Raw genomic sequence first — 20,735 nt, forward strand, 5'->3', positions numbered from 1 at the left:
ACAACATGTTTGGAAGGTTCTGTTCGAGAGCGAAGGTATCCTCTTCGAAACAGAAAACAAGTGGTTAAACTTGATTTGTAAATATTGCAAAATACGTCCAATCTTTTGTTAAGTATAACCATACAAATTATGTATGATGATTATTTTGTTATGATTACTTCTTCATTAAGGAGGGAGAAGTGTAATATATATATATAGTTCCATCTAGTGGACAACTGTTGCACTGCACCCACTGCTGTTTACAACAATAAAGAAAGAACAGGTCACCTTACTAGGTTCCGGATGTTAGCAGCCATCTTACGGCTTGTGTGTGTCTGTGAGTTATACTGAAGATATAACAACCACCAGATGAAGTAAGAATGCTAGGCAGGTAGTGCAGGAGTCCCCCCGTGAGTCTATCTCGCTTTCAAACCGATATTCACTTCTGAGCACCGGTGAGGGCGATGGTGCCTCTCGGGAATGCAGCCAGAGCCAATTCCAAGGCACCACGGGTGGCTCAGCTGCACAGGGAGGAGGGATGAAGAATTAAAGAGCTCTAGTGATAGGGGAATCTATAGTTAGGGGATCAGAGAGGCATTTCTGCGGCCGCAGACGTGACTCCAGAATGGTATGGTGCCTCCCTGGTGCCAGAGTCAAGGATGCCACAGAGCGGACGCAGGGCATTCTGGGGGGGAGAGGGTAAACAGCTAGAGTTTGTGGTCCATATCGGGACAAATGACATAGGTACAAAGAGGGATAAGGTCCTGCAGGCATAATTTAGGGAGCCAGGAAGAAAATCAAAGGTGGTAATCTCCGGATTATTACCGGTGCCACGTGCTAATGAGTACAAGAATAGAAGGGATAGCGAGGATGAACACATGGCTGGAGAGTTGGTGCAGGAAGGAGGGCTTTAAATTCTTGAGGCATTGGGACGGCTTCTGGGGGAGATGGGACCTGTACAAACTGGACGGGTTGCTCCTCAACAGTTCCGGGACCAATATCCTCATGGGGAGTTTTGCTAGTGCTGTTGGGGAGAGTTTAAACTAGCTTGGCAGGGGGATGAGAACCTGAGATAAATTCAATAGGGAAGGAAGTAAAGCAGAAATTGAATAGCAAGAATTTAGAAAGTGAATCTGTAAGACAGAGGAAACAAGGGTTTGTAAGTAATAATCAAGGAGGTCTTCCTGTGCTAAATGGTATATACTTTAATGCAAAGAGTATAGCAAATAAGGCGGATAAGCTAAGAGCACAGGTCGGTACTTGAGAGCATGACATTATAGCCATTTAAGAGACATGGCTGAAAGAGGGGCAGGTTTGGCAGATCAATATTCCTGGTTACAGGATCTTTAGACAAGACAGAGAGGGGGGTAAAAAGGGGGGGGGCATCGCGGTATTGAATAAAGAAACTATTACAGCAGTGAGGAGGGATGATATGTTAGAGGGATCATCTAATGAGGCTATATGGGTCAAATTGAAAAATAAAAAAGGGACGATCACACTGCTGGGCGTGTATTATAGACCCTCAAATAGTCGGAGGGAGATAGACGAGCAAATATGTAGGCAAATTGCTGTGAAGTCCAAAAACCATAGGGCAGTAATAGTAGGGGATTTTAACTATCCTACTATTGATTGGGACAAATATAGTGTGAAGGGTATAGAGGGTGTGGAATTCTTAAAATGCATTCAAGAGAACATTTTTAGTCAGTATGTAACAAGCCCAACACGAGAGGAGGCGGTTTTGGATTTAGTTTTGGGGAATGAAACTAGGCAGGTTGAAGGGGTATTAGAGGGAGAGCACTTGGGTGCCAGTGACCATAATTCAGTCAGATTCAAGTTGGTTATGGATAAGGACAAGGATAGGCCTGGAATAAAAGTCCCGAATTGGGGAAAAGCAAACTTTGCCAACTTGAGGAGTGATTTGACCACAGTGGACTGGAAACAGCTACTTGTAGGTAAATCAGTGTCGGAACAGTGGGAGGCATTCAAGGAGAAGATCCGGAAGGCCCAGGCCAAACATGTGCCTTTAAAGAAAAAGGGTAAGAATAACAATTCTAGAGCCCCAACGATGTCCAGGGACTTACAGGGGAGGATAAAGAAAAAAAGGGAAGCTTATGTTATATACCGACAGCTAAATACTATAGAATCTTTGGAGGAATATAGAAAGTTAAGAGGTAAAATTAAAAAGAATATTAGGAATGCTAAGAGAAAACATGAAACATTCTTGAAGGAAAACCCAAAGATGTTCTATACATATATTAAGAGCAAGAGGGCAACTAAAGAATGGGTAGTGCCTATTAGAGACCATGAGGATAATCTTTGTGTGGAGGTGGATGATGTTGGCATGGTTCTTAGTGCGTCTGTTTTCACAAAGGAAAGGGGCAATGCAGATACTGCTATCGAGGAGGAGTGTGAAATTCTGGATGAAATAAATATAGTGAGAGAGGAAGTATTAAGGTGTTTAGTAGCTTTGAAAGTAGAGAAGTCTCAGGCCCGGATGAAATGCATCCCAGACTGTTGAGCGAAGTAAAAGAGGAAATAGCAGAGGCCTTGACAATCATTTTCCAATCCTCTTTGGATTTGGGCATGGTGCCGGAGGACTGGAGGACTGCTGATCCGAGGGGCCAGCTAATCCGAGGCGCCAGTCCGAGAGGCCAGCAGCGTGAGAGGAGCAGGCTCGGGACTACAAAGAGCGGCGGCAGCGAGTCAGAGCGGCGGCAGATCGGAGGAGGCCATCTGGTGCTGGTGCAGGGGCAGAAGATAAACAAAGAAGCAAAAAGAAATCGAAGTGTGATGTCACAGCCAAGCAGATAAGTGATTGGCTGGTGGATTGGTGAGTATTTAATTTTTTTCTTTTTCTTTTTCTTTTCTGATCAGTAAGAAACCTTTTGGTGTTGTTATCAATTAGGTTAATTTAAGGTTTAAGTCATGGCAGGAGAGCCCAGAACCATATCATGCTCCTCCTAGGGTATGTGGGAAGTCAGGGCATCTTCCAGTGTCCCTGGAAACTATATGTGCAGGAAGTGTGTCCAGCTGCAGCTACTGACAGACCGCATTGCGGCACTGGAGTTGCAGATGGATTCACAGTGGAGCATCTGCAATGCTGAGGATGTCCTGAATAGTATGTTTAGTGAGTTGGTCACACCGCAGGTAAAGGTTACACAGCCAGATAGGGAATGGGTGACCATGATGCAGATCAGTGGAAGGAAGGTAGTGCAGGGGTCCCCTGCGGACATCTCCCTCCAAAACAGATACCCCGTTTTGGGTACTGTTGGGGGAGATGACTCATCGGGGAAGGCAGCAGCAGCCAAGTCCATGGCACCAGGGGTGGCTCTGCTGCACAGGAGGGCAGGAAAAAGAGTAGGAGAGCTGAAGTGATAGGGGATTCTATTGTAAGGGGAATAGATAGACGATTCTGCGGCCGGAAATGGGACACCAGGATGGTATGTTGCCTCCCTGGTGCAAGGGGCAAGGATGTCTCGGAGCGGCTGCAGCGCATTCTGGAGGTGGAGGGTGAACAGCCAGCTGTCGTGGTACATATAAGTACCAACGATATAGGTAAAAAACGGGTTGAGGTCCTACAAACTGAATTTAGGGAGCTAGGCGTTAAGTTAAAAAGTAGGACCTCAAAAGTATTAATCTCAGGATTGCTATCAGTGCCATGTGCTGGTCAGAGTAGGAAATCCAGGATAGCTCAGATGAATACGTGGCTTAAGGAATGGTGCAAGGGGGAGGGATTCAAATTCCTGGGACATTAGAACCGGTTCTGGGGGAGGTGGGACCAGTACAAACCGGACGGTCTGCACCTGGGCAGGACCAGAACCGATGCCCTAGGTGGAGTGTTTGCTAGTGCTATTGGGGAGGGTTTAAACTAAGAAGGCAGGGGGATGGGAATCTATGAAGGGAGGCAGAGGGAAGTAAAAAGGGGGCAGAAGAAAAAGGTAGGAAGGCGAAAAGCAAGAGTGGAGGGCAGAAAAATCAGGGGCAAAAATCAAAAAGGGCCACATTACAACATAATTCTGAAAGGGCAAAGAGCGTTAAAAAAACAAGCCTGAAGGCTCTGTGTCTCAATGCGAGTAGCATTCGTAATAAGGTGGATGAATTGACTGCGCAGATAGCTGTTAACAGATATGATGTAATTGGGATTACGAAGACATGGCTCCAAGGTAACCAAGGCTGGGAACTCAATATCCAGGGGTATTCAATATTCAGGAAGGATAGGCAGAAAGAAAAAGGAGGTGGGGTAATGTTACTGGTTTAAGAGGAGATTAACGCAATAGTAAGGAAGGATATTAGCGTGGATGATGTGGAATCTATATGGGTAGAGCTGCGAAACACCAGAGGGCAGAAAACATTAGTGGGAGTTGTGTACCAGAACCACCAAACAATAGTAGGGAGGTTGGGGATGGCATCAAACAGGAAAATAGAGATGCGTGCAATAAGGGTACAGCAGTTATCATGGGTGACTTTAATCTGCATATTGATTGGGCTAACCAAACTGGTAGCAATGCCCATCCTTCCTGAATGTTGAATACCCCTGGATGTTGAGGAGGATTTCCTGGAATGTATAAGGGATGGTTTTCTAGACCAATATGTCGAGGAACCAACTGGAGAGCAGGCCATCCTAGACTGGGTCTTGTGTAATGAGAGAGGATTAATGAGCAATCTGGTTGTGCGGGGCCCTTTGGGGAAGAGTGACCATAATATGGTAGAATTCTTCATTAAGATGGAGAGTGACACAGTTAATTCAGAGACTAGGGTCTTGAATTTAAAGAAAGGAAACTTCGACGGTATGAGTTGTGAATTGACTAGGATAGACTGGAGAATGATACTTAAAGGGTTGATGGTGGATAGACAACAGCAGACATTTAAATATCACATGGATGAACTACAACAATTGTACATCGCTGTGTGGCGTAAGAATAAAAAAGGTAAGGTGGCTCAAATATGGCTAACAAGGGAAATTAGGGAAAGTTTTAAATTCAATGAAGAGGCATATAAATTGGCCAGAAGAAGCAGCAAACCTGAGGACTGGGAGAAATTTAGAATTCAGCAGAGGAGGACAAAGGGTTTAATTAGAAGGGTGAAAATATAGTATGAGAGTAAGCTTGCAGGGAACATAAAAACTGACTGCAAAAGCTTCTATAGATATGTGAACAGAAAAAGATTAGTGAAGACGAATGTAAGTCCCTTGCAGTCAGAATCAGGTGAATTCATAATGGGGAACAAGGAAATTGTAGACCAATTGAAAAAGTACTTTGGTTCTGTCTTCACTAAGGAAGACACGAATAATCTTCCGAAAATACTAGGGGACCGAGGGTCTAGCGAGAAGGGGGAACTGAGGGAAATGCTTATCAGTCAGGAAATGGTGTTAGAGGAAATGAAGGGACTGAAGGCCGATAAATCCACAGGGCCTGATAGCCTGCATCCCAGAGTACTTAAGGAAGTGGCCCTAGAAATAGTTGATGTACTGGTGGTCATTTTCCAACATTCCATGGACTCTAGTTCAGTTCCTATGGATTGGAGGGTAGCTAATGTAACCCCATTGTTTAAAAAAGAAGGGAGAGAGAAAACAGGGAATTATTGACTGATTAGGCTGGTATCGGTAGTGGGAAAAATATTGGAATCAATTATTAAAGATGTAATAGCAGCGCATTTGGAAAGCAGTGACAGGATCGGTCCAAGTCAGCATGAATTTTTGAAAGGAAAATCATGCTTGAAAAATCTTCTAGAATTTTTTGAGGATGTAACTAGTAGAGTGGACAAGGGAGAACCAGTGGATGTGGTGTATTTGGACTATGAAAAGGCTTTTGACAAGGTCCCACACAAGAGATTAGTGTGCAAAATTAAAGCACATGGTATTAGGGGTAATGTATTGACGTGGATAGAGAACTGGTTGACAGGAAGCAAAGAGTTGGAATAAACGGGTCCTTTTCAGAATGGCAGGTAGTGACTAGAGGGGTGCCGCAGGGCTCAGTGCTGGGACACCAGCTCTTTACAATATACATTAATGATTTAGATGAAGGAATTGAATGTAATATCTCCAAGTTTGCAGATGACACTAAGCTGGGTGGCAGTATGAGCTGTGAGGAGGATGCTAGGAGGCTGCAGGGGGACTTGGACAGGTTAGGTAAATGGGCAAATGCATAGCACATGCAGTATAATGTAGATAAGTATGAGGTTATCCACTTTGGTGGCAAAAACAGGAAGGCAGATTATTATCTGAATGGTGACAGATTAGGAAAAGGGGAGGTGCAACGAGACCTGGGTGTCATGGTATATCAGTCATTGAAGGTTGGCATGCAGGTACAGCAGGCAGTAAAGAAAGCTATTGGCATGCTGGCCTTCATAGCTAGGGGTTTTGAACATAGGAGCAGGGAGGTCTTACTGCAGCTGTACAAGGCCTTGGTGAGACTGTACCTTGAGTATTGTGTGCAGTTTTTGTCTCCTAATCTGAGGAAGGACATTCTTGTTATTGAGGGAGTGCAGCGAAGGTTCACCAGACTGATTCCTGGGATGGCAGGATTGACATATGAAGAAAGATTAGATCGACTCGGCTTATATTCACTGAAATTTAGAAGAATGAGAGGAGATCTCATTGAAACATCTAAAATTCTGACGGGAATGGATAGGTTAGATGCAGAAAGAATGTTCCCGATGTTGGGGAAGTCGAGAACCAGGGGTCACAGCCTAAGGATAAGGAGTAAGCCATTTAGGACCGAGATGGAGGAGAAACTTCTTCACTCAGAGAATTGTGAATTCTCTACCACAGAAAGGCCAGTTCGATAGATATATTCAAAAGGTAGTTAGACATGGCCCTTACGGCTAAAGGGATCAAGGGGTATGGAGAGAAAGCATGAATGGGGTACTGAAGTTGCATGATCAGCCATGATCATATTGAATGGTGGTACAGGTTTGAAGGGCCAAATGGCCTACTCCTGCATCTATTTTCCATGTTTCTAATGTGGCACCCTTGTTTAAGAAGGGAGATGGGGATGGGCCGAGTAATTACAAGCCTGTCAGCCTAACCTCAGTGGTGGGAAAATTATTGGAAAAAATCCTGAAAGACAGGATAAATCTACGTTTGGAAAGGCAAGTATTAATTAGGGACAGTCGGCATGGATTTGTTAAGGGAAGGTCGTGTTTGACTAACCTGATTGAATTTTTTGAGGAGGTAACCAAGAGGGTCGATGAGGGTAGTGCAAACGATGTAGTGTATATGGACTACATATAAACATATGCATATGTAGACACCTCAAGTCGCTGGAGAAATACCACCAATGATGTCTCCGCAAGATTCTACAAATCCCCTGGGAGGACAGACGTACCAACATTAGCGTCCTCGACCAGGCCAACATCCCCAGCATTGAAGCACTGAACACACTTGATCAGCTCCGCTGGGCAGGCCACATTGTCCGCATGCCAGACACGAGACTCCCAAAGCAAGCGCTCTACTCGGAACTCCCCCATGGCAAACGAGCCAAAGATTGGCAGAGGGGACGTTACAAGGACACCCTCAAAGCCTCCTTGATAAAATGGTACATCCTCACCGACACCTGGGAGTCGCTGGCCAAAGACCGCCCTAAGTGGAGGAAGTGCATCTGGGAGGGCGCAGAGCACCTCGAGTCTCATCGTCGAGAGAATGCAGAAATCAAGCATAGGCAGCGGAAAGAGCGTGCGGAAAATCTGTCCTAACCTCCCTTACCCTCAATGACTATCTGTCCCACCTGTGACAGGGACTGTGGCTCTCGTATTGGACTATTCAGCCAGCTAAGGACTCATTTTAAGAGTGGAAGCAAGTCTTCCTCAATTCCGAGGGACTGCCTATGATGGTGATAACGATGATGATGGACTTTAGCAAAGCTTTAGATAAGGTCCCACATGGTAGACTGATCACATAGAAACATAGAAAATAGGTGAAGGAGCAGGCCATTCAGCCCTTCGAGCCTGCACCACTATTCAATATGATCATGGCTGATCATGCAACTTCAGTACCCCACTCCTGCCTTTTCGCCATACCTCCTGATCCCTTTAGCCATAAGGGCCACATCTAACTCCTTTTTGAATACACCCAACGAACTGGACTCAACAACTTTCTGTTGTAGAGAATTCCATAGGTTCATAATTCTCTGGGTGAAAAAGTTTCTCCTCATCGCAGTCCTATATGGATCACCCCTTATCCTTAGACTGTGACCTCTGGTACTGGACTTCCCCAACATCGGGAACATTCTTCCTGCATCTAACCTGTCCAGTCCCGTCAGAATTTTATATGCTTCTATGAGATCCCCTCTCATTCTTCTAAATTCCAGTGAATATAAGCCGAGTTGATCCAATCTTTCTTCATATGTCAGTCCTGTCATCCCTGGAATCACTCTGGTGAACCTTCGTTGTACTCCCTCAATAGCAAGAATGTCCTTCCTCAGATTTGGAGACCAAAACTGCACACAATACTCAAGGTGTGGCCTCACCAAGGCCCTGTACAACTGCAGCAAAACTTCCCTGCTCCTATACTCAAATCCTCTCGCTATGAAGGCCAACATGCCATTTGCTTTCTTCACCACTTGCTGTATCTGCATGCCAACTTTCAATGACTGATGTACCATGACACCCAGGTCTCGCTGCACCTCCCCTTTTCCTAATCTGTCACCATTCAGATAATATTCTGCCTTCCTGTTTTTCCACCAAAGTGAATAACCTCACATTTATCGACATTATACTGCATCTGCCATACATTTGTCCATTCACCTAACCTGTCCAAGTCACCCTGCAGCCTCTTAGCATCCTCCTCACAGCTCGCACTGCCACCCAACTTAGTATCATCTGCAAACTTGCAGATATTACATTCAATTCCTTCGTTTAAATCATTAATGTATATTGTAAATAGCTGGGGTCCCAGCACTGAACCTTGCGGTACCCCACTAGTCACTGCCTGTCATTCTGAAAAGGACCTGTTTATTCCTACTCTTAGCTTCCTGTCTGCCAACCATTACATTATCCCCAATACCATGTGCTTTCATTTTGCACACTAATCTCTTGTGCGGGACCTTGTCAAAAGCCTTTTGTAAGTCCAAATACACCACATCCACTGGTTCTCCCTTGTCCCTCTACTAGTTACATCCTCAAAAAATTCCAGAAGATTTGTCAAGCATGATTTCCCTTTCATAAATCCATGCTGACTTGGACCGATCCTGTCACTGCTTTCCAAATGCGCTGTTATTACATCTTTAATAATTGATTCCAGCATTTTCCCCACTACCGATGTCAGGCTAACCGGTCTATAATTCCCTGTTTTCTCTCTCCCTCCTTTTTTAAAAAGTGGGGTTACATTAGCTACTCTCCAATCCATTGGAACTGATCCAGAGTCCATGGAATGTTGGAAAATAACCACCAATGCATCTACTATTTCTAGGACCACTTCCTTAAGTACTCTGGGATGCAGACTATCAGACCCTGTGGATTTATCGACCTTCAAACCCATCAATTTCCCCAACACCATTTCCTGATTCATAAGAGTTTCCCTCAATTCCCTCAGTTTCTCCTTCACGAAGGTTAAAGCCCATGGGATCCAGGGCAAAGTGGCTAGTTGGATCCAAAAATGGCTTTGAGGTGGGAAGCAAAGGGTAATCGTTGATGGATGTTTTTGTGACTGGAAGGATGTTTCGAGTAGGGTTCCGCAGGGCTCAGTACTGGGTCCCTTGCTTTTTGTGGTATATATGAATGATTTAGATTTGAATATAGGAGGTATGATTAAGAAGTTTGCAAATGAAACTGCCTGAAAGGGTGGTCGAGGCAGAAACCTTCACCACATTTAAAAAGTATTTGGATGTGCAGTTGAAGTGCTATAACCTGCAGCCCTATGGACTTAGAGCTGGAAAGTGGGATTCGGCTGAATAGCCTCTTGTTGGTCTGTACGAACACGATGGGCTGAAATGACCTCCTTGTGTGCTGTAAATTTCTATGATTCTATGTGACCAAAAGCTTGGTCAAAGAGGTAGGTTTTATGGATCATCTTGAAGGAGGAAAGAGAGGTAGAGAGGCGGGGAAGTTTAGGCAGGGAGTTCCAGAGCTTGGGGCTTAGGCAACAAAAGGCACGACTATCAATGGTTGAGCGATTATAATCAGGGATGCCCAAAAGGGCAGAATTAGAGGAGTGCAGACATCTCGGGGGTTGTGGGGATGGAAGAATTACAGAGATATGGAGAGGTGAGCCCTGGAGGAATTTGAAAATAAGAATGAGAATTTTGAAATCGAGGCGTTGCTTAACCGGGAGCCAATGTAGGTCAGCGAGCACACGAGTGATGGGTGAGAAGGACTTGGTGTGTGTTAGGACACGGGCAGCCGAGTTTTGGATTGCCTCTAGTTTACGTCGGGTAGAATGTGGGAGGACAGCCAGGGGTGCATTGGAATAGTCAAGTCTAGAGGTCACAAAGGCATGGATGAGGGTTTCAGCAGCAGCTGAGCTGAGGCAAGGGCGGAGACGAGCGGTGTTATGGAGGTGGAAATAGACGGTCTTGGTTATGCTGTAGACATGTGGCCGAAAGCTCATTTAAGGGTCAGTTATTACACCAAGGTTGCTAACAGTCTGGTTCAGCCTCAGAAAGAAGTTGGGGAGAGGGATGAAGTCAGTGGTAGGGAACAGAATTTGTGACGGTGACCGAAACCAATGGCTTTGATCTTCCCAATATTCAATTGGAGAAAATTTCTGCTCATCTAGAATTGGATGTCGGACAAGCATTCTGACAATTTAGAGACTGTGGAGGGGTCAAGAGAAGTGGTGGTGAGATAGAGCTGGGTGTCATCAGCGTACATGTGGAAACTGACTCCGTGTTTTTGGATGACATCGCCAAGGGGCAACATGTAGATGAGAAATAGGAGCGGCCAAGGATAGATCCTTGGGGACACCAGAGGTAACGATGCGGGGCGGGAAGAGAAGCCATTGCAGGTGATTCTCTGACTACGATTAGATAGATAAGAATGGAACCAGCTGGATGACGGTGGAGAGGTGTTGGAGAAGGATGGAGTGGTCAACCGTGTCAAAGGCTGCAGACAAGTCAAGAAGGACGAGGAGGGATAGTTTGCCTTTGTCACAGTCACAATTGAATGTGAATACAACTGAAATGTAAATGTAAATTCTTAAATACAAAACTTTATATAAAATGGTAATTTATTGCACTGGTAACGTAGTAGAGACAAAAACACTGTCTTCAGGACAACCAACACAGAGAGATCCCCCTCAAACAAAGGCAGCTGAACCAAAACATTAACCTGTCTTCTTACATGGCCATTCGATGTATTTCTGGCCTTTTCTGTTTTTATTTCAGGTTCCCAGTAGTTCCAATTTCTGTTTTGTTTGTACAGAGATCCCTTGTGTTCAGTGAATATCCAACAATGAAGAATTGAGCAAGTGAGCTTTGTCTACAGATACCGTCAGAGTGATCTCCAAAGTTGGGGTAAACAGGTAGAACATGAATAGAAAATTGGGAAATTCTAAGAGAGATTTTAGTTTGTGTGCTGTGTGAAACATTTTCATCAATGTATCCATATATAAATAGAAGTCTTAGTGGCAGTAACATCGTGGATACGAAATTGGCTAAGGGACAGAAAGCAGAGAGTAATAGTGAATGGTTGTTTTTCAGGCTGGAGGGAAGTATACAGTGGTGACTCCTAGTTGTCAGTATTAGGATCACTGCTCTTTTTGATATATATTAATGACCTGGAGTAAAATTTCAAAGTTTTCAGATGACACAAAACTCGGAAATGTCGTAACAGCAAGGAGGATAGTAACAAACTTCAGGAGGATATTGACAGACTGGAGAAATGGGCAGACACATGGCAGATGAAATTTAATGCAGTGAAGTGTGAAGTAATAAATTTTTGTAGGAAGAATGAGGGGCGGTAATACAAAGTAATGGTACAATTTTAAAGGCAGTGCAGGAACAGAGAGCCCTGGGGGTGTATATATACCAAGAGCATTTCCAATTAATTCCCACCACCTCATACAATTAATGCCCATTTGCTATACACTTGCTGTGCCACTTAAGTACAATTAACACACTGGTTAGGTCTCAGCTGGAGTATTCTTCTGGGCACCACACTTCAGGAAGGATGTCAAGGTCTTGGCGAAGGTGATAAAGAGATTCACTAGAATGCTACCAAGGATGAGGGACTTCAGTTATGTGAAGAGATTGGAGAAGCTGGAGTTGTTCTCCTTCCAGCAGAGAAGGTTAAGGGGAGATTAAATGGAGGTGTTCAAAATCATGAATGGGTTTTAATAGAGTAAATAGGGAAAAACTGTTTCCAGTGGCAAAAGGGTGGGTAAACAGAGGACACAGATTTGATCTCCTTAATTAAGGAGGGATATACTTGCAGTTCAGAGAAGATTCTCGAGGTTGGTTCCTGAGATGAAGGGCTTGTCTTATGAAGAAAGGTTGAGCAGGTTGGGCCTATACTCATTGGAGTTTAGAAGAATGAGAGGTGATCTTATTGAAACATATAAGATTCTGAGGGGGATTGTCAGTGTAGATGCAGAGAGGATGTGGGGGAATCTAGAACCAGGGGACAGAGTTTCAGAATAAAGGGTCGCCCATTTAAAACAGAAATGAGGAGGAATTTTTTCTCTCAGAGGGCCGTGAATCTTTGGAATTCTCTACCCCAGAGAGCTGTGCAGGCTGGGTCATTGAATATATTTATGGTGGAGATTTTTTAACGATAAGAGAGTCAAGGGTTATGGGGCCAAGATCAAATCAGCCATGATCTTATAGAATGGCGGAGCAGGCTCGAAGGGCTCAATGGCCTACTCCTGTTCCTATTTCTTATGTTCTTATGTTCCCCTTAAATGCTATTCACCTCAAACACTCTTTGTGGTAGCAAATTCCAAATTCTTATCATTCTCTGGGTAAATAACTTTCTCCTGAATTCTTTATTAGATTTATTAGTGACTATCTTAAATTTAAGTTGCCTAGTTTTGATCTCCCCCACAAGTGGAAATATCTTCCCTATGTCTAGCCTATCAAAAGCTTTCAGAATTTTAAAGACCTCTATTAGGTCACCCTCAGTCTTCTCTTTTCTAGAGAAATGAGCTCCAGCATGTTCAATGTTTCCAGATAGTTATAACCTCTCAGTTCTGGTATCATCCTTGTAAATCTTTTTAGCACTTTCTCCAATGCCTCTACAGGTGGGCAGAGGAAACGTTGCAAGGACACCCTCAAAGCCTCCTTGATTAAGTGCAACATCCCCACCGACACCTGGGAGTCCCTGGCCAAAGATTACCCCAATTGGAGGAAGAGCATAAGGGAGGGCGCTGAGCACTTCGAGTCTCGTCGCCGAGAGCATGCAGAAAACAAGCGCAGGCAGCGTAAGGAGCATGCGGCAAACCAGACTCCCCACCCACCCTTTCCTTCAACGACTGTCTGTCCCACCTGTGACAGAGACTGTAGTTCCCGTATTGGACTGTTCAGTCACCTGTGAACTCACTTTTAGAGTGGAAGCAAGTCTTCCTCGATCTCGAGGGACTGCCTATGATGATCCTTTTTGTAATATGGAGACCAGAACGGTGCACAGGTAAGTGTGGTCTAACCAAGTTTAACATAATTTCTCTGCTTTTCAATTCTATCCCTCTAGAAATGAACCCCTGTGCTTTATCTGTTTTTTTAATGATCTTATTAACCTGTGTCACTATGTTTGGTGAACTTATACAGTAAAGGAATCAATTCTTCAATCAATTTGAATTGATCTGCTGAGGCACACATTTATTCATTGATTGCCCATATCTGAAGGAATAATGAAGGGTGGTTCACAGATGCTCTAGCCTCAGTGCCAGCCACTGTCACTGGGTAATTCAAGAAAATGTGAAAATTCCCCTTTAGGTGGAGGTGCCAACATTCTTCAAATGAAGAAGCAGAAAGGTAAACGGCTAATTTTGAAATCGCAGCAAGGCACCTGCTCTTTCAGAGAGCGTATGTCAGAGAATCGTGGCTACAATGTTGTAACTATGTCCGACCAGCGCTCCCTCTGAATGCAACTTCCCTGCTAACACCGCAGAATCAAAAAAATATGAGCGAGTTTACAACATCACTACACCTATACCTAATCTTCCCCTTGTATATCAAGAGTAACATCAGTTTTATACAACTCAGAGAGCAGAAACATTCATACAATCAAGTGAAAGGGGAGTGTTTGAAACTACTGCATCATCCAGTCCCTAAAGCTTTTAACAATTATATGTTGCACCTCGACAGACTCTTTTCAGTTTCAGTTGAAATGACTGAAGATGCCAGTTAGCCCCAATTACACTTATGGTCTGGGAGCAGCATGGAGGCCCCGACCTGTGGGAGAACACCAGCGGCAGGTTGGGGCCATAAAAGGAGCGGAGGTGCGGCAGTCTGGGAGCAGCGCGGAGGCATGAAACTTCAGAGAGCAGCGCAAGCTGGTGCAGGAGGGCGACGGCAGTGAAGAGTGACGTCATCAAGGTCCAGGTCGGTGATTGGAGCGTGGGCAGATATAGCGAGAGACTGTGGAGGGATGTGATCAGGGCCCAAGAAAGACGTGAGTTTGGGGCCAGGGGCCCAGGGGCAGCGCAGGCCAGCCCACACTGCGATATGTATGCGCACTAGGTCCGTGCAGCAGAGCGGGTCTCCAGTCGTCTTGGATAACCCTTGCCACTGGACCAAGACTTAGCTCTGTCAAGCCCGTGTGGCGGCTGGTGTGCTACAGCCACCACACATTAAAAAAATCCACGCACAGGCATCTTCCACCCTTCAGGGTGTAGGTCAGGACCTGGAATATTAGGTCCTTCATTGAAACACCTGGGAACCCATCCTTTTTTGGCGTGGAAGCAAGTCATCCTCATTTCGAGGGACTGCCTATGATGATGATGACGACTTACCTCTTGGACAATCTGGGTCAGATTCTCAGAGCAGCCCTTGTAATGTAATTCAAAGGGAGCTTGGTAGCAATAGAGAGCCATGCAGCCTTTCGGTTTTAGAACACGGTCAACCTCCTTCATAAACCTCTCCATATCAAACCAATGTGCTGATGTTCCCGCTATCACCAGGTCAACGGAACTGTCCTCGAATTCCAGCTGCTCTGCGAGGCCCAGTCTGCCGAGTGAAACAACAGGCATAGAAATATGACAACTTCAATAATTAGCAGATTTTTAATGAATGTCTAGCAGCACTTGGTATCCCAGACAGGAAGAAATGTTCATTGATAAAAATACATAGAGTTTTTCACCGGAGTAACATGATTGGAAACAGAGCAGGTCAAGGTTGTGCTATATTCTTTACAACATCACAAACACACCCATAGATAAGATGGCTCTACAGGAACTTGTCATGTGACCTTGTCAAATGATCCTTTTATTATATACACAAATAGCTGCATTACCACAGTAGTCCACTAGGTGGAGCATTAGTCCACTAGGGGAGCTCTATATTACACTTCTCCCTCCTTAATGAAGAAGTAATTACAACATAATAAGCCGACATAACTTTCATGGTTATACACAACAAAAGATATGGGGCTAGATTTTACACTTTTTTTGCATGCATAACACCCACTTAATGTCCATTTTACCACTGAAATGAGGTATAACGCCCAGATATTGCCCATTAACCACAAAATGGAAACTGATGCCGATTTTTCGGACACTTATCGCCGAGCGTTACTTTCCCCATGTACATAACGCCAGAAAGAATACCACCTGCCCACTTTTTTTGGCTGGAATCATCAGAATTGGTGAAACCAATATCGGTCAGTATTACTTTTCACACATAATTAATGGCGAGATTCAATAAAACCGACCGCCCACTTTATTTTGTTGTAAAGATCATATTTGCTGAAACTAATGCCCAGGAGGTCGCCCAGCATCACTTTCACCACCTCGCACACATATCGGCCACAATATCGCTCGCCCAAAAACCGCTGGGAAAAAGTGGAACTAACTGGAACTACTCACCGCGTTATGGGCACCATGTTCTAAATCATATGTCACATCATTTAAAAGGCTGCTCTGCTTCAACCTCGGGGGAGTTCGGATGTAATCTGGAGGTCTTTGGAGGTGATGTGAACATCTGAACAAACATCTTTATCATACTGTGGACGATTGGAATTTAATAGGTGTCTTCATTGGGACATTCAATCTTTGTGACCAATCGGTGTAAAACAGATAGCTATTGGAATGGGGCTTGTTCTTTCTCACCCTCTCTTGATGACCACTTACATGCTGCAGACTCAAGATGGCAGAAGGTACACTCGACAGCATCACGTGCCCAATGTAAGACGTGATAGACTGATGAGGAGGACCAGATGTTACACCCCCTACAAGTACAGGGAGAAGCAGTCTTACCTTGACTTGACCTGCCTTCAGAGACTGCGCTTCCACAAAGAGGTTATCGGTGAGATATGCCAGCTCATAAGGAGAGATCTGCAGCCTGCCAGCACCATTAGGACTGCACTGTCCGTCGAGGTCAAAATCACTGCGGCACTGTCGTTCTACGCGTTGGGTTCTTTTCAGGTCTCAGCTGGTGACATTTGCGGTCTGTCTCAGCATGCCACACATTGCTGCATTAGACAGGTTATTGAAGCCCTGTATCCATGCAGGATGGACTTTATCAGCTTCCCTATGACCAGGGAGGCTCAGACTGAGAGGGCTCCAGGATTCTACCGAATTGCTAACTTCCCCAAGGTGCAGGGAGCAATAGACTGTATGCACATTGCAATGCAGGCACCTTTTCAGGATGTAGAGGTTTTCAGGAACTGCAAGGGATTCCAGCCCCTGAATGTGCAACTTGTTGTCGACCACCAGCAAATTATTATGGCAGTGAATGCTAAATTTCCGGGCAGCATCCGTGATGCTCACATCCTGCGGAAAGCACTGTATCTGACTTGTTTAACAATCAGCCACAAGATCACTGCTGGATGGTTGGTGACAAAGGATATGGCTTCGCCACCTCGCTGATGACCCCCCTGCAAGATGTTGCTCCTGGCTCTCATGTGTCGTTGGCAATGGGGGTGCGGCACCTTGGGGTGCAGTGCCACGCTCCGGGACCACTGGGAGTCCTCTGCCACCTGTGTTCCTGGTTAACAGCTCCAGGGCCTCCTCCATCCCTTTCATGTTATATATTATTTGTTGGACAAAAACTCAGTGCCAACTATGTTCTGGGTGCCTCATAGGCTTTTTTCTACTGTTGAACCTCCCTTGTGCCTCCCACAACAGCCAAACAAGCACACACCACACCCACACATGCTTTCTGTGCCTCTCTGCTCCCTCTCTCTCTGTCTCCTCTTCTGTGCATGTAATGATGACGCCTGACCTCCTTAATTGTGGGAAACGAGCGTTGCCATGCCGTTGCTAAGGAAGACGACACTTTACAATGGAAGGTCAGAGAGATTTAATGCTAACGCCCATTTCAGATCACTCGTGGTAACGCCCAATGTTTAAAATGGAGACTAGGGGCTTTGAGAATGGGCGACAAGCCGGCGATCTGAAAACACACTTTTATCACCCGCTCCGTAAATACCGCCCATTTTGGGGCGATCTGCACAAATGTGTAAAATCTAGTCCATGGACTTATTTTGCCATACTTAAAAATTAAACTTAATCACTCGTTTTCTGTTTCGCATACCTTCGCTCTCGAACAGAACTTTCCAAACTTGATGTCAAACTTAGACTCATTCTAGGATGAACCTGAGGAGAGTTTTTCTCCAAGGGCAACTCTTGATCTACATTTGGACTCTCTACAACTTTAGGCTAATTGTCTGCCTGACTTGGACTCAGACTTAAATTCTAACTTTCTCTTGGACTTGTTTCTAGTACATCTGATTTAGGATTTTCTACTTGTACTCTACTTGTAACAATACTGTCTGACTCATTGGAAATAATTGAATCATTCCAACTTTCAACTCCTTCCACATCTATAGGTAAAATCTGATCAATGTGAACAAATCTAACCTGTCCATGATCAAACATCTTGATCAAATATGTGCGAGGGCCACATATCTTCACTACTCTTCCTGGTAACCACTTTAACCATTTATGGTGATGGGTCTTCACTCTAACCTTCTGATTTAATTTCACATTTCACTCTCTTACTCTACCTCTATCATGATTCTCTTTCTGTCTGAATTGTTTCTCTTCTATGGACTGTGCCTGGTTTGGTTTTAACAATGAGAACCTGGTTCATGGCTGTCATTTGAAAAACAACAGGGCTGGTGTTCTATTAGTAGTTGTATGAGGAGTATTACGATAAGTAATTAGAAAATTTGCCAATTTGTGTTTTAACAACAATTGCTGTTTCTTTGGATTTGCTTGATGAGGACATGTTTTACAATTTTTACTGTGCACTCTGCTGCACCATTTGAAGCAGGGTGGTACGGTGGAACTTTGGTATGTTTCACACCATTTCTGCTCATGAACTGTGCAAATTCTTCTGAACAAAATTGCATCCTATTATCAGACACAATTTCTTTTGGGAGGCCATATGAAGAAAACCATCTTCGCAAATTGTCTAGTGTTTTACTTGTTGTTATTTTCCGCATTGGAAACACCTCTACCCATTTTGAATGGCTATCAATCACAATGAACAATTGTTGACCTTCTAACTCAGCAAAATCTATATGTAACTTTTGCCACGCCCTGCGAGGCCATTTCTATGGCTTTAATCATACTGATGGTGGTTTCTTGCTTACCGATTGACATGTTGTACACTGACTAACAATGTACTCTATATCTTTATCTAGACCTGGCCACCATAAGTAATTGTGTGCAAAACTCTTGGTCAAGCACATTCCCAGGTGCTGGTCATGAAGATCTCCTAATAATTTGGACCTGAACTTATTTGGAATAACTACTCTTGCACCCCACATGATACAATCTTTATCCATGGACACTTCATTCCTATGATTGAAGTATGGATGAATTTCTTTCTCTAATTGGCCAGCCATTTTCTCGGTAATCATACACCTTTGACATAACTGGGTTATGTTTTAGTTGCTCTATGAATGTCTTCAGCTGTGACTGGCAATTCATCAATGTATGGAAAAAGAAAAGACTTCTTCCCCATTTGGTGTAACTTGTGACGGGGATGGCAACCTAGACATAGCATCAGCATTACTTTGATCAGCTGATCATCTGTGCTCAATGTCATATGTATATGCTGTCATACGTACATGCTGGAGAGGAACTTGGAGTGGGAGGGGGAAGATCCAATTGTCATAGTCCATGTAGGTACCAACGACATAGGTAGAACAAAGAAAGAGGTTCTGCTGAGGGAGTATGAGCAGTTTGGAGCTAAATTAAAAAGCAGAACCACAAAGGTCATAATCTCTGGATTACTACCTGAGCCACGAAAAAACTTGCATAGGGTAAATAAGGTCAGCGAGATGAATGCGTGACTCAAAGATTGGTGTGGGAGAAATGGGTTTCGATTCTTGGGGCACTGGCATCAGTACTGGGATAAGAGAGAGCTGTTCTGTTGGGACGGGCTTCATTTGAACCAGGCTGGGACCAATGTCCTGGCGAATTGATTAACTAAGGCTGTAGATAGTGTTTTAAGCTAAATAGTGGGGGTGCGGGGGGGGGGGGGCGGGGGGGGGGGGGGGGAGATGCAGATGAGCAGAAATTTTAAAAGTCAAAAAGAAATGAGAAGCCAATAGTGCAGGATAGTGATAGGGATAATGATAACCAGAGTGTGACAGGAAGGGACAGAGCATATAAAGATAAGAGTGCCCAAAAAGTGGGTCAGAGTAGGGAAAATGGTAAAAAGCCAAAGTTAAAAGCTCTTTATCTGAATGCACACAGCATTCATTAGAAGATAGATGAATTGACGGCACAAATAGAAATAAATCGGTATGATCTGATATCCATTACAGAGACGTGGTTGCAAGGTGACCAAATCTGGAACTGAATATTCAAGGGTATTTAACATTTCGGAAGGATAGGCAGAAAGGAAAAGGAAGTGGGGTAGCTCTGTTAATAAAGGATGAGATCAGTGCAGTAGTGAGAAATGATATTGCCCCAGAAGATCAAGATGTAGAAACAGTTTGGGTGGAGATAAGAAACAGTAAGGGAAAGAAGTCACTGGTGGGCATAGACTATAGGCCCCTTAACAGCAGCTACACTGTAGGACAGAGTATAAATTAATAATGGAGGCTTGTAAGAAAGGTACCGTAATAATCATGGACGATTTTAATCTTCATATTGATTGGACAATTCAAATTGGCAAAGGTAGCCTTGAGGAAGAGTTCATAGAGTGTATTTGGGATGGTTTCTTAGAACAATACGTTGCGGAACCAACCAGGGAGCAGACTATTTTAGATCTGGTATTGTGTAATGAGACAGGATTAATTAATGATCACATAGTAAAGGATCCTCTTGGGAAGAGTGATCATAGCATGGTAGAATTTTAAATCCAGTTTGAAGGTGAGAAAGCTAGATCTCAAACTAGCGTCCTGAATGTAAATAAAGGCAATTACAAAGGTATGAAGGCACTGAAGTGAAAGGCTGAAGTGGACTGGGAAAATAGATTAAAGGGTAAGACGGTAGATGAGCAGTGGCAAACATTTAAGGAAATATTTCATAACTCTCAGCAAAGATATATTCCAGTGAGAAAGAAAGACTCGATGGGAAAAATGAACCATCCATGGCTAATTAAGGAAGTAAAGGATGGTATAAATTGAAAACAAAGGCATACAATGTTGTGAAGAATAGTGGAAGGCAGAGGATTGGGACATTTTTAGAAACCAGAAAAGGATGACTAAAA

At 44.1% G+C, this 20,735-nt stretch overlaps 1 protein-coding gene across 1 annotated transcript in view; it reads right to left on the reverse strand.

The window, feature by feature from the left end:
• The window catches only part of LOC139259426 (putative methyltransferase DDB_G0268948), a 121,119-nt gene that overhangs the window by 80,997 nt on the left and 19,387 nt on the right, over positions 1-20,735 (reverse strand). Inside the window, exon 3 of the mRNA XM_070874892.1 lies at positions 14,861-15,074. Coding sequence (XP_070730993.1) covers positions 14,861-15,074 — 214 coding nt within the window. The remainder of the gene's footprint in view (positions 1-14,860; positions 15,075-20,735) is intronic.

The sequence above is a fragment of the Pristiophorus japonicus genome, chromosome 3 (assembly GCF_044704955.1).
Source record: "Pristiophorus japonicus isolate sPriJap1 chromosome 3, sPriJap1.hap1, whole genome shotgun sequence".
Taxonomy (NCBI): domain Eukaryota; kingdom Metazoa; phylum Chordata; class Chondrichthyes; family Pristiophoridae; genus Pristiophorus; species Pristiophorus japonicus.